The 13808-nt window shown below is 44.6% G+C and overlaps 1 protein-coding gene across 7 annotated transcripts in view; it reads left to right on the forward strand.

Annotated features, from left to right (window-relative positions):
- Positions 1-13808, forward strand: part of CUX1 (cut like homeobox 1) — a 271634-nt gene that overhangs the window by 117867 nt on the left and 139959 nt on the right. For all 7 annotated transcript variants that reach the window (XM_064677781.1, XM_064677784.1, XM_064677783.1 and 4 more), the window contains exon 4: positions 2486-2564. In XM_064677781.1, coding sequence (XP_064533851.1) covers positions 2486-2564 — 79 coding nt within the window. The remainder of the gene's footprint in view (positions 1-2485; positions 2565-13808) is intronic.

Here is a 13808-nt window from a genome sequence, read left to right on the forward strand (position 1 = left end):
TGCTCTCTGCTGAGCAGCAGCTAGAGAAAATTGTATGTGGGAACGTTAAAAGTCCACAAGTGGAACATATGGTGTTCCTTGGCCTTCAGAGTCTGTCTCCACATACCCAGGAAACAGCTCGACTGCAGAAGCCTCTCTGGTGGTGCCCCTTCCTTCGCGCCCGTCCCCGAGCGGTGCCTGACGCTCCCCAGCATCGATTTCCACGTCCCGGGGCCTCCCTGCCTTTGGCACTTTGGTCCACGGTCTCCTTTCAAACAGGCTTTGTGTGAAAATGTTCCGACCGAATTACTGATGTTCTCATTCCCTAATGAGCATCAGTCCATCTGTGATTGCTTGAATTCAAATTAATAAATGGGTTATTCACGACCATCAATCCCTTGCTCTCCGGCACGTCGCGTGCCCTGGGAGATTCCAGTGCCTTTCCATAGCCTTTCTTGGTAAATTCTGACAGATAAGCATGGCCAGCACCTCTTGAGAATTTATATCTGCTCTCCACATCCTCCCCCATTCTGACCTCTGATGCTCGTTTATCACCTTTCAGATACCTTTCTTTTTTTTCTAATTGCTAGCTGCAAATAGGTCAGGTTTCAGTTATGCTACACCTCCACCAACCTCCATAAATGAATCCAGATTTTGGACGGATGTCAGTGAAATAGGAACTTGGTGAATTTCTCTAAACACAGCCTTGTATTGTGTTACCTGAACTTGTCTCCTTCCAACCCCTCGCCGTATCTCCCAAGATTTCCCTGCCGCTGCCAAATGCTGTGCGGGCGCTGCCCGTGTCCTTTCTTCCCTCCTCGACTCCTCCCCTCCAAGCCTTTTCTTGACTGTGCATTGTGCTCCTGGGTGATTTTTACAATTGTCCTTGTTGTTTGGTTTTCTGCCCTTAATCCTGCCCGTGATGATCTCTACAAGTCACTTAGAGCCGTGAGGCTGATTTGTACCCATCACGTGCTGTCCCGCGCTCCGCTGCACTTGGCCGCGGAATTTAATCATCCACATTGCAGGATTCCCCCCTCCCCTCCCTTCCCAAATCCTTCCCTGCTCTTCACAGAGTCATTTTAGTACAAAGTAAACAGAAGTGGCACCAAAGCTGACCCCACAGCACCCTCCTGCTTATCTCTCCTCCTCCCTGCGCCGCTTCCGCTCCCTGGCATCCTCCGCTTCCCGTGCCGGAGCGTTGGGCCGGAGCGTTGGCAAAGCCCAGCCACACCACAGGTTGGTCACATGCTTTCTAACGCTGCAAATCTCCCTCCTGTACAATAACATATCAGATACTTGCCTGAAGTACAGATACAGTAGAGTCTGGCCATTGTTCCTGCCTTATCTGCCGAATCAATAATGCAGAGAAAGAATTCAAGGACGTTTTTCAGGCAGGACCTTCCTTTTTTAGGCCCTGGTGACGTCCACACCTTTAAATGGTTCCATAATGTTAACTGCTCTTGAAATACACAGAAGAATTGATATCAGGCCTTTGTATCCGTAGTTCTTCAGATCCTTCCTTGCCTATTATTAAAATATGGGAATGCTAATCTCCATGCTTTTGGTTTCCTGATTTGGGTAAGCTGCTGCTGAGCTGTGTCAGGCTTTCCTGTTTCCCTTTCTGTCTCTCTGCTTTGGAGTATTAATTCAATAGATCTGGTCTCGAGTCAGTTTGGTTGCTTATTGTCAATATTTAGTAATAGTAAATCCTCTGTTTTCTAGTACAATAGGAAAATATGCATTTACCAAAAAGAGTTGCTGTGGAAGAAGTATTTTATTCTCAGAGCCATTAAGCTGCCTTGTAAAATGAAGTTTTAGATGAAAATAATAAAATAATAAAAATAAATTCTTAGGTGAGTATTGTGTGTGTTACAGAACACAAAGAGAAGCTGGTCAGAGGAGCCTGGTATTGGGCCCATGAGTGCAGACAGTACAGACTCCATGGGTCTCTGCCTGAGCTGGGTCACAAAACTTTTTTTGCATGTAGAAGATTCACAGTTATTTAGTGTTAAGTACCCCAGGGTGCCCATCAAGTTCATCTTTCCATCCTCTCACAGGCTCAGTGGAAATAATAGAAAAATATGTTTCCCACAAAAAAGGCAGAGTGGGACATGAGAAGTGGCCGCGGCTCCATTTTCTGTGTTAGATCTCACTAAGTGGTAAAGGAAAAGAGCTGGTGAGGGGAGAGCCTGGCAAATACCAGGCTTTTTATAAAGATTTAAAGTCAAGAATCACAACAGGCAGGAGTGTTCATAAAAATTTTGATTAAAAAAATTATGCTTGTTATTGTGCTGAGAAATGGACTTTGAATTATATTCAGTACAGATGTGGCTGGAATAATATTATAAGTCTGCTTCTGTTGGAGCTGTACACAGGAGACTCGGGTTCCCTTTTTGTGTATCAACGAACTTTACATGAAATCTATTAATTTATATTTATAGCTCTGAGTGTAAGAGTTGTATTGGAACAAGTCTTAAAGCCTCTTTTCTCCTCGCCCCCTTAGATTGACGCATTGGGCAAACGAAGCAAAGAAGCAGAGGCAGCCTTCTTGAATGTTTATAAGAGATTAATTGATGTTCCAGGTAAGCAAATGATTTCCTTATTCTGAAAGACTGATGGCTCATGTTTGTGTGAATGGTAGTGGGCACTTTTTCTACCTTTGATAAGGTAAATATGAGCAACGGTTTTATTCTGGAATTGGTATGCTCCAGTATTGTTTCTGCTGGAGAGAACTGTGACCAAGGCACATTTCATGACTTCACGTTACATTTAATGTTTGTATAAATCAATTTATATTATTGCAATATTGCATGATCCTCAGTAATTTGTTTATTGAGAGGGTTCAGACATTTTTAACACAAAAGATGCATCTTGAAGCTTCATCAAGAAACAGCAATATTTGTATTTTTAAAAGACAATATTATGCCTTCTAAAAAACCAAAGGAAAAGCCTTACTGCTTTTGGGAGTAAATCACTACCAAATTTCAGTTCTGTGCAGAGTAAGTGTGATCATGAATTTTGTTTGAAGGCATTTATTGTACGTGTTTTCAACTTTCCTTTGTCTGGCATCCGAAGTTCCTTTGTTTGGCGTTTGGTTTCAATTAATTTCTTTTTACATTTTAGGAGTTGATTTTTCTGTTTTCCCCAGTGGTTAGTAAATACTGTCTGAACAGATTTTTCTTTTTCCAGCTGTACCCACAGCTGAGAGGGAGTGAGGAGTCCAAGTCTCCTCTGCCACATCTTGGCCTGACTGAGCTGTTGGCACGTGACAGTGTGTGTGTCATTTTATGCTTCTATAAAACATCGACATTATATATCATATTGAAAATACCTCAAGAGAGGTTTTGAGGTGTAGTTAATACTTTTAAGGGCTTACAAGGGTTTTTAAGGCCTCATTGCAAAGTGCACCTTGGTCTTTACTGGCTTTACCTTATAAGGAGCACATTTCATGCACGCTTCGAATAAAAATTAATTTTTTAGTGTTTTGGTTTATGGATTAACTGGTTAAAAGGTCAGTGTTTTCAGATGCTCAGTCTGAGCTAAAATATGTATTTTTTTATGCTTTCACATTCATAGTTGAGCAGTGCTCAGTGGCCAGTCCCTTTAGAGAGATGCAGCGACTCACCATGCCCTTCCTAGCCTACAGCTGCCTTGGAAATGTTTTTTAGGTTAATCAGCCATGGTCTGTGAGCTTTCCTTTACTTAATTCCTGCTCAGAGTCTCAGTAGTGTTCCACTGAACGCTGAGCAGTTCCCTTTGCCCACCTGCTCATGCCTTGGGAGGAGATGGGTAACTCGGAGAGGGTCTGAATGTCACGTACAGGGTGTGGGCAGTGCCTGGCACGAGCAGCGTGGGCATGGGATGGAAACCCCTCCATGAGAACATACCCAACATTCCTGCAGGCTGTGAGTCCAGCATTCAGTGCTGGGGAGAGACACTGCAGCCCTTCCATCTCTGTACTAAGGCAGGGGGCTGCTTTCTGCCATAATTTGGGAGCTGAGTAGGTTGGGTTTCGAATGGTCTGTGTCTTTTCAGGACTGAGCAGTCGTGTCAAACAAGGGCTGTGTGGGATCCTTTGTGTGCTCTTGTGCAGGGGCTTCTTTGGGAAGCCTGGCACTGACACAGGTGCTGGGATTTGAGCAGCAGGTCAGACCAAAGCCTTACAGAGAAGGAGGGATGTATATCCCACCCGTGCTGTGGGATCTAAATGGTGAGGGACTTTGTCAGTACTTCTTCATAAGAGAAAGCGTTTTCTCTTTTCCTTCGTTGGCAGGAGCAAAACTCACAGCCCTGCTTCCACACCCCACAGCCACATTCCCTTCACGTGCCCTGTGTTACGTGTCACAGAAATATTTCTTTGATATTCTCAATGCACAGAAAAACTGCAGCCTGGCTGAGCTGTGAGGGCAGTGGAGTCTGTGGGATGAGAAACATCTCCAGGTTTTTAGTCCCATGCTCTATTTACAGGGCCTGAGAGTGCAAATTCCAGGTTCTCAGGAGAAGGCCAGCCAGTCTCCCGTAGCTGCGTGCAGGCGTAACAAATACTCACTGTTTACAACACGTCCTGCAAGGGGAAGGAAAGCAGCCCTGAGGAATGTGTGGCACTGCTCTTTGTCAGTGTGAGGCACATGCACTTCAGCCCTTGCTCCACTGTGTTGCTCTTTTTTCTTCCCTTCCCATCCCAGGTAGTCTGTTCCATTGGGCAGTATCCATGGAGGGCTGGGTGGGTATCCATGGAGGCTCGGGTGGTATCCCTGGAGGCTTGGGCGGTATCCATGGAGTGCTTTCCTTTATAAACAACCCCCAGTATTCATTTATCACACGTGTTGTTTTGCCTCTGTGTGGCTTTACATATCTTTTGACCTGTTCATTTGGTATTTCAAATATTTAGGTATACTTTTAGCTCCCCAGTCCTGCTCTGTTTTCTTTTCGGTGTGAGAAGGGAGCTGTGATGTTTGGAGAAAGCTATGCCTGGAATGCTGCAGAGTGGTTCTTTAGCATTAAGCATCGCTGTTACATGACAAGGGTGCAATTTTATCAGACTTTCAATATCCTTTATAGGACCATATAATAATTGCAGCTGAAGTCTAATTCCCAGCAGCCAATTTTATGGTTCTTGAGGAAAGCGTGTATTTCTCTCCTCAGTAATAATGTGCACACTTTATATAATTAAAAAGGGCTTCTATTTTAATTTTACTATAAAATGATCTGTATTGAAACTCCAGCCACGGTGCTTTATGGATTCAGCTAAGTTTAATGATTTTTTTTCCTGACTTGACCAGAGTTTTCACTCAGGCTCACCAGTAAGGAATTTGTGGGAAGGGTGGTATTTTACTTGTAAATTTTCCTATGTGCATCAGGGGGTTTCTCTTTAAAGGATAAACCAGACTTTTTATATATCTTTCTCCAGCTTTATGATGCTGTTAAAATAACATTATCATTGCTTTGTGCTGCAAAAATTTATCCTTCCTAAAAGAAAGTACATGTCAAGGAAAACATTTTGGTTTATGTACATTTATACAGCTGTAATTCGCACTCAGATCGTTCTGTCTTGCTTGAGACTGAACATTTTTAATTAATGGAATTAATTTTCTCATTTAATTGCCTTATTTTCAGTATGCAGTAGAGAGCTAGGGAAAAGCAAATGCTGCCACATGAATTGCACTAATCAACAAGGTTGTCAAAACTTATCTTTAAAAATAATGTGAATATATTTATTTTGAAGTAAAGGGAGGTTGGATCTGTATTTTGAGGAAGCTTTCTTCCATCTGTTCGAGATTCCTTTGTCTTTATTTTTATAAAATAAGTGCATTATGTTAGCACCCTTGGCTTTTAGGGTCTTAATCTTGCAAACACTTAAAAGTGAAATTGGAGCCTCGTTGTGTGTTTGGAGGAGGGATGTTCCCTTGCAGAAACAGCATATTCATGGCTAAAGCTTAAAGGAAAAATATTAAGCATGAAAAATACTAGATACTTTTATTTTAAGAAGGAATGATGTTTGCTGCTTAATTTTTTTTAAAACAAAACTTCACTGTAATTTTCAAGTAGAAGTTAAAACGTGGAGACCCGAGTGAAGGCCAGGTCTGGACAAATTGTAGAGTTTCTCTTTCTGCTGTTTGTATCCCTGTGCACAATTACAGTGGATTTGCTCAGCTCTCAGCATTTCTCCTGTTCAGCAGAGCTCTTGGGCAGGCAAAGAAGAAATAATTCTGCCTTTAAACAAACTCTGCTCCCTGGAAGTGGCACAATTAAACTGAATTTGATTCGGTCCATAGATAGGAAAAACCATTTCGTTTTCTGAGCATATATATGTTTGAGACTGAGGGTAAGTTAATTGCTCTCAGTTTGGAGGGGCTCTGCAGCCTTTTAGGGCTGAGCCATAAATGGGTTTTTTTTGGCTTAACTGGAATTTTCTCATCAAGAAAGGAAACGACTCTTGGGGTGTAAAAGGGGATGTGCTTGTGGTTTTATTGGAGACTCTTCACAGGTCTCTGTTGTGATCAGATTTGGTGCTCTATAATGTGTGTGGTGTGTTTTAGCTCAGAGGACCCTCTATCTAAGGAAAGCATAACATAAGAGAGGATAAAAATAAGATTTTTTTTTTTAATGTGCCCTGTGCAAACAATTAAAAGCCATAACAGTGAAAGGTGGCTGAAAGGGAAATTTTATCTTTCCCTTACTCCTTGCACACCCTGCCATGGGTGTGCTGTGTCTTACTAAAAGGTTTGAAGGAGGAGCAGGCTGGTTCCAAAGGAGTTTTCCCCACACCCATCACTTCACGCAGTGTTTTTGTTTAGGTGCAATCCCAGTTCAGCCTTGCACATTCCAACTGCTCTGCAGAGGGTGATCTTTTTCCAAGGAGTGATTTCGCTGAGGAAACACAAAGTTCTTTTCAAATAAGTGATCAGCAAAGCACAAAGTAAGTGTGAGGGATTTACTTCTAAAGGCAGAAATGAAAATTTGTTTCTCACCCCTAAAAAGCCTCATTCCCTCCCCCCTGTCCCGTGCTGGCAGCAGTGGGATTTGCAGTGTTTTCTGCTATCCTGCTGTTGCCTTTCTCCAGACTTGCATTGCTGTTTGGGCTCCAAGAAAATTCTGTTTAAAGTGTATTTGATCAATGTTCTGAGGTTAAAGGTGATACAAGAGAAAAGCAGGTTTGATTTTGGGTTTGGTTGTTTGGTTTTTTTCCCCTCAGAAAAATGATCTGCTGCTTATGTTGGAGGGGATAAATGAGTATGAAGTTGTGTTTATAGACATTGTGTGGCATGGTTGGATTTTTTGGTAAAGTGTAATGTTGAGCAGAAAGGTTAATGCCAGTCCTGATAGCAGAAAGTCAGTATAATACAGATTTTTACACACCCAGATGACCTGTGATGTGCTTAAATTTCAACATAAGCACCCCCAGTCTCGTGCCGATAGAGAGAGATGGTTCAATGTAAATTTAGGGGAGACATAAAGAGGGGAGGAGGAAAAGATGTTTAAGCACATCCCAAAGAAGAATAATAAAAAGATAGTTTGAAAAGTTAATACCCAGAGCACTCTTGTCTGGGATAATGGTTGGCAAAACTGTCTAAAGAGCAGGGTCAACTTATAGTAAACCCTAAGTCTGTGGTATTTTGAGACTGATTAGCACAGACCATTTTTGAGAAATGTTTGATATCATTACAGTGTGAAGAATTTTAAGCAGTTCCTCATTTGTTAATAATATGTGACAAAATGGTCACCCCTTTCCCAATAAAATGTATTTGGATAAAATAGAAGACAGACCCGTAAAATGAACAGGTTTATGGTTTTGCTGCCCTTGACTTTACAAGGGAAATGAATATTCATAACGTGCCTGTTCTCAACCTCAGAGGGAAAAGAAAACAATATTACAGTGAGCAGTCTCAGGGGGAAGGGAAGCAAAAGGAACTCGCTCCCGGACACAGGAGTGGTGCAGACACCCCTCATCAGAGCAGTCGGGTGTCTTTCTAAACACACGTGAAAATCTGATAAAATTAAGCAGAAAATTGAGCACAGTTAATACATGAAAGAGTGAAAAGCGATAAATCCCCGTGGCTGCAGGCAATGATTTAGCTGGTGAGTGGATCCCATCTGAAGCCAAAATCCTTGATGCTTCACCAGCATGTTTAGAACAGGTTAAAAATCGAGAGTTGCATAAACAGAGGAAAAATGCCCCAGTTCTGGCAGTGAAGCCTGTACAGTAGAAAATTAGGGACTGTCGACATCAGTGATTTTCTCCAAACTGTTCTGCAAACCTTTGCACAAAGAAGTGCCCGGGGTGGGGGTGAGAGGGACAGTTTAAAGCCCCGGCTGCAGACGGGAGATTTCGAGCAGAGTTCTGGTAGGGGCAGCAGCTGCTGCTGTTTTGTTTTCCAGCAGGGTCTGAGTCGCCCGGGATGCTGCTCCAGCCTTTGGGCAGTCCAGTGCTGAGGAATGTACAAGTAGCAAATAATCACTTCAGCTCCTTCCCCTTGGGGTTTGAATTCAGAGCCTCAGCATAACATACAATTTGGGATCTGTGCTGGATGAGTGCACGCTGGTAGGGCATTGCTGTTAACATTACAAAGTTATTTTCAGATGGAGCACAAAGTCCTGGCCAATTCTCCTCTTTAGAATTCATTCACTTTATCCTTATGTTTTGAAACCGATGTCAAAATAACTGAAAATAGTTCTGTTACCTGAGTACATGGCTTGAAGTTGGGCTTGTCTGATCACATACTTTTTTTCTTTAGTTTTTCTCGTTGAATTAATAATTGGATAAATTCCTTTGTAAAAGCTGGAATAAATATTCAAAGGAAGAAATATCCCTAAAGCATACACTTTAAAAAATTTATTGTGTGGTTGTCAAGCCCTATTTTACTTGGTAGGCTGGAGGCACGGAAGGAAGAGGGGAGGTGCAGATAAGGGGAAGGATGGAGTGAATAGAAGCAGGAAGAATGTGAGGTATAAGAAAGAAAATATCCCAGGAAATATCCCTGCAGGCATGGGTTGTGTTCACCTGGAGGTTGTCACCACAGCCCTTGGGAAGCTGTTGCTGCAGGGAGTGACTTAGAGCAAACCTAAACCCAGTGCTGTGTGTTGAGAGCAAAGGCAGAGTGTGCTGGTGGTGGGGCACATTGGACTTTCCCTTTCTCAGTTGCAGGAATGTGAACTGGAATTAGAATAAACCCCAGCTTTGGGAGGGTTTAGTGCTAAGTCTGTTCAGAAGCTTTTAGGAGAAAGAAGGGATGATTGTGGCAGAAATGCTTTTAAACATAGTGGAAGGCCCTTTTTCTTTTATAAAAACAAAGTAGGAGAAATGAAACTTAGAATACAGGTGGTTTTCTGTAACTGCCCTTCGCACTGAGCTCACTGTGCAAGCAGAAATTCCAATGTCTTTGGCCATTATTAGAACATTAACAATCAAATTGGAGCCTTTTCAGTTGCAGTGGCTTCTCTAGTAATTCATTAGGTCCATTTTCAGCTGACATAGTGCCATCAAATATTGTACTACCTATTATACCCCACATTTAATATTAAAAACTTTTCTGAGGATTTACTTTGGTTACTCCTTTGAAAATACAGGGAATGGCAGTGCAGTTCAAGAAGGAGTCGATCCTTTACTCTGTGTTATGTGATTTCCTGGGTAGTAGGGTCGAGGTGCATCTCAGTCTGGGGCAGGGCAGAGCATCTCTCAGCTGTAGCAATTCTCGGGTTAGGAGATAAAAAAAGGATGTTTTTAAATAATAGCCCACAAGATCTAAGAATTCTGTAAGGGATCTATATGGTTGTGGTAAAATTGGTCCCGTGTCGTTTCATTTAACCCTGGAAGCATTGGAGAACTGGGAGATGATTAATGGGGAGGAAAGGCGCCGGTCTGCTGCCACTCCCCCCTCCCCGGGCAGGGGGGTCCCATCAGTCTGGCTTTGCCGCTTCCAGAGGTCGGCACAATTTGGGATTGAGCTTTTTTGCTGGTGAGGAAAATGAGAGTCCCTCACCCTCTTGTGGGCACTTTGAATTCCCTGGTACGGCCCTTGCAGAACGCTCCGACAGCTGCAGGGTGAGGGAAATGGTGTTAAAAATTGGAAAAAATAAATAAAAGGAAGAGAAAAATCTCAGTCCTGTGGGATGGGGGGGAGTAAGAAAATATGTATAATTCTTGATTGAAGGAAGAACCTTTTCATGGTTTTTATGAAGTGAGGAGTTGGAGAGATGATGAGCTTTGTTTCAAACGGAATTACGGCTATAACTCTTCTGTCCCTGGGCTACCAGAGTCATAGGGGAACAGGAGCAAAGCTATCATTTATTCCATGAAATCTTTGTCTCAGTCTCTCTAGGCTATTTCAATTTACCACTGAAATTTCTGGGGAATAATTAATGAATTAATTAAGTATGCTGTGAGGTGTTTGAATATTCAAAAGCTACAATGTAATTATTATTTTTTCTAAAACACATTTTCAGGTTATTTTCAGACATGCAGCCTCCCACAAAAGCACTTACTGCATCAGAAGCTCATGGAGCTTCTCAGTGTCTGTAATCCAGGGACTGTTCCCCGACAGGAACATTCCCTGCAAAGAGCAGTGTTGCATTCAGGAAGGGAAAAAACTTCTTTTACTTCGTGACCCAAGTATTGTGACAGCAGAGCTGAACTCTCGGCTCTTTTAAGAAGTTAAATCACGTTAATAAAGTTGCGTTAAGGAGGATTATTATTTTTTCCTCTCCCGTATCATTTCGTGTGGGCGTTTCTTGTGAGCGATCACCGAGAGCTTTGCTTACAGTGCGGTTTGGGCAACAGAAATGCAGTCGCGTTGAAAGAGACCCGTTGCCTTCCATGAATTATTTTTAGATCCCAACCTTAGGAAACACATTTCCAGCGATATAAATTATTAATTGCCCCTGTAGTTCTGGCAGTGTTTCATAACTTGCTTTCTTATCGTTTCCAGTGTTACAGGCCTGTAATGAAGAGGGAGGAGAGGGGGGGTTAAGAAAAGGCAAGTCCTTTGTTTTGGAGGAGGCTCTTCAGGAGCTCCATGTTACGATACCAAAGGAATACAATCAGACTAAAAGAGGGCAGGTTTACATTAGATATGAGGAAGTAATTCTTCCCTGTGAGGGTGGTGAGGGACTGGAATAGATTTCCCAGAGAAGCTGTGGCTGCCCCATCCTTGGAAGTGTCCAAGGCCAGCTTGGACGGGGCTTGGAGCAACCTGGGACAATGGAAGGTGTCCCTGCCCGTGGCAGGGGGTGGAACAAGATGAGCTTTAAGGACCCTTTCTATTTTCCTGCCTGAACCATTATATGAATTCTATGAACGTATTTTGGGAACAAGCAGAGAGCGAACCCCAGGCACGGCAGAGCGGGGCTCTGGGCGCTTCCGCAGCCCCTGACACACCTGCGGGGGTCTCACCGCGTGGAAAGCCCCCGGTTGTGATGGTTTTACAGCGTGTGCGGAGCTCGCCGGCACCGCTCGGGCACCCGCGGGGCCGCGGCCGCCTCACGATCCGCCCGCGCCGCGATCCAGGCCGGGCTTTGCCGCTCGCCCGCCGCGCTCCGGGCCGGGGCCGGCCGGGGGTCCGGGGGGTCCGGGCAGCCCCCTCAGGGCTCCGGGCGGCTCCTCGAGGGTCCGGGCAGCCCCCTCAGGGCTCCGGGCGGCTCCTCGAGGGTCCGGGCAGCCCGCTCAGGGCTCCGGGCGCCGGCACCTCCCGGCGGGGCTGGCAGGGCCCGTTCCTCGGGGAAACGCATCCCTAAATTTAAAAAAAAAAAAAAGTATTTAAGATATATATATATATATATATAAATGGGGAGAGAGGGTAATTGGGCCCAGCGCGCTGTAAATTGTACATTTAAACAATGACACAGTTTTTCCACTTCATTTGGCAAATTTTCCTCCCGCAGCCCATCCCGCCATAGGTCCCTCTGTGTGTGTGTGTGGGACCCTCACAGCAACAACACCCGCGGCCAAAGGGTTAAACATTAACTTTAAACGTTCCCTGTCCCGAACGAGCTCGTTTTTCCGTGAGCCGAGGTGGGCTTTTCCCCCCTCTCCTTAAATAACGAGGGTGGTCCCAGCATACTCTATATCGAGACAGCTTTTCATCAGTTGCTCATCAGCATGCTAATTGCTGTATGACTAATTATGCCCTGAATTCCAGTTGATTTTCTTAATGAGACAGCTGGGTTAATTATGTAATCGTATGATTACATTAGCCCAGAGTGCCCTGGCGAAAAGGAAGGCGGGCGGGAGTGGGATGTCACCGGGCGAGGGGTGCGCGGGGGGCACCCACGGCCACTAATGACCGGGGAGGGCAACCCCGCGACGGTGCTCGTGGTGTAAACACCAGGGATAAATTATTAATAGTAAGAGCTGCGTCGTCTTCTCGTCTTCTCCCAGCTCCCAGAATGAGGGAGGAACAGGGGTTCGTAAACAAAACTCACTTTGGAAGTTCGGGGTGGTCGTCAGTGACCCTGTTGTATGTCCAGGGGTGAGGTTGGGTTTGGGCTGAGTGACATGGGGTGGTGGGCGGGTCATAGGATCAGAGAATATCCTGAGTGGGAAGGGACCCTTAGGGATCATCCAGTCCAACTCCTGGCCCTGCCCAGGACACCCCAACAATCCCACCCTGTCCATGAGAACATTGTCCAAATGCTTCTTGAGCTCTGGCAGCCTTGGGGCTGTGCCCACTGCCCTGGGGAGCCTGTTCAGTGCCCAACCACCCTCCAGGGAAAGAAACTTTTCCTAATATCCAACCTAACCCTCCCCTGACACAGCTCCAGCCTTTCCCTCAGGTCCTGTCACTGGTCACAGAGAGCAGAGATCGGAGCTGCCCCTCATGAGAAAGCTGCAGACCCCGATGAGTTTCCTCTTCAGGCTGAACAGAACAAATGTCCTCAGCCGCTCCTCGTATGGCCCCTCTAGACCCTTCACCATCTTCGCAGCCTCCTTTGGGTGCTCTCTAATAGCTTTATATTTTTATTACATTGTGGCACCCAAAACCGCACCCAGGGCGATGATGGGCTGCCTCTCCCTGCTCAGGTAACTTACAGTTTGGGCAAGATCCGCCTTTGAGTTTCTTTTAAAATTGTTCATAAAGTCAGTAGTTTACATGCATAAGCAGCAGCAGCGAAAAAAAATTGTTTCTTTTGCACTGCTATTCAAAAAAGACGCATCATCAGGGCATGTGTGTGGTGTGAGAACAGCCTCGGAGGTGTTGCTGTGGCTGGTGTGCTCCAGCTCGTTTGATGCGAAGTATTAACTGCTACAAAAATCACTTTACATTTGTAACATTAATTTTTTCATGTCTGTGTCCATCGAGATGTGTCCGTCCCCCTCCTTTGTGGGGATAGAAGCTCCTCTGCGAGGGGACAGTGTGGTGTCCCAGCAGTGAGCACAGGGATGGTGGGGAATCCGTTGGGAAGGAAAGGCAGAAATGGGCTTTGCAGGTCCTGGGTTTAAAATAGTGTTTCTCCTGTGGTGGTGTGGAGGAAGCCTTGTCAGGGGTCGGATCCAGATGTGCTGGGCTGTGTACGAACACAGGATGCAGAGGGCTTCTCTGTGGGCACGGGATGCAACAAGTGTTTTAGGAAAAATGAACAGAATAGGAAGAAATAGAAAAAAATACACTAAATTTAGTATAAAAATAGACATCTCGGTTTACTCTTGGGCAGTAATGCTCTTGCAAAACACTTCTTCAAGTTCTGAATGATCCTATTCCTTTTACCAGTTTTCTCACTTTTTATTTATCCTGTGCTTAGCAGGGATCCAGAACTTTTGCAAGAGAAGATTCAAACTAAGAGAATAATGTGTGATGAGTTTTCCACATTTGAGTGTTCAGTGAGGTGATTTT

Source organism: Pseudopipra pipra, chromosome 21 (genome assembly GCF_036250125.1).
Source record: "Pseudopipra pipra isolate bDixPip1 chromosome 21, bDixPip1.hap1, whole genome shotgun sequence".
Classification (NCBI taxonomy): domain Eukaryota; kingdom Metazoa; phylum Chordata; class Aves; order Passeriformes; family Pipridae; genus Pseudopipra; species Pseudopipra pipra.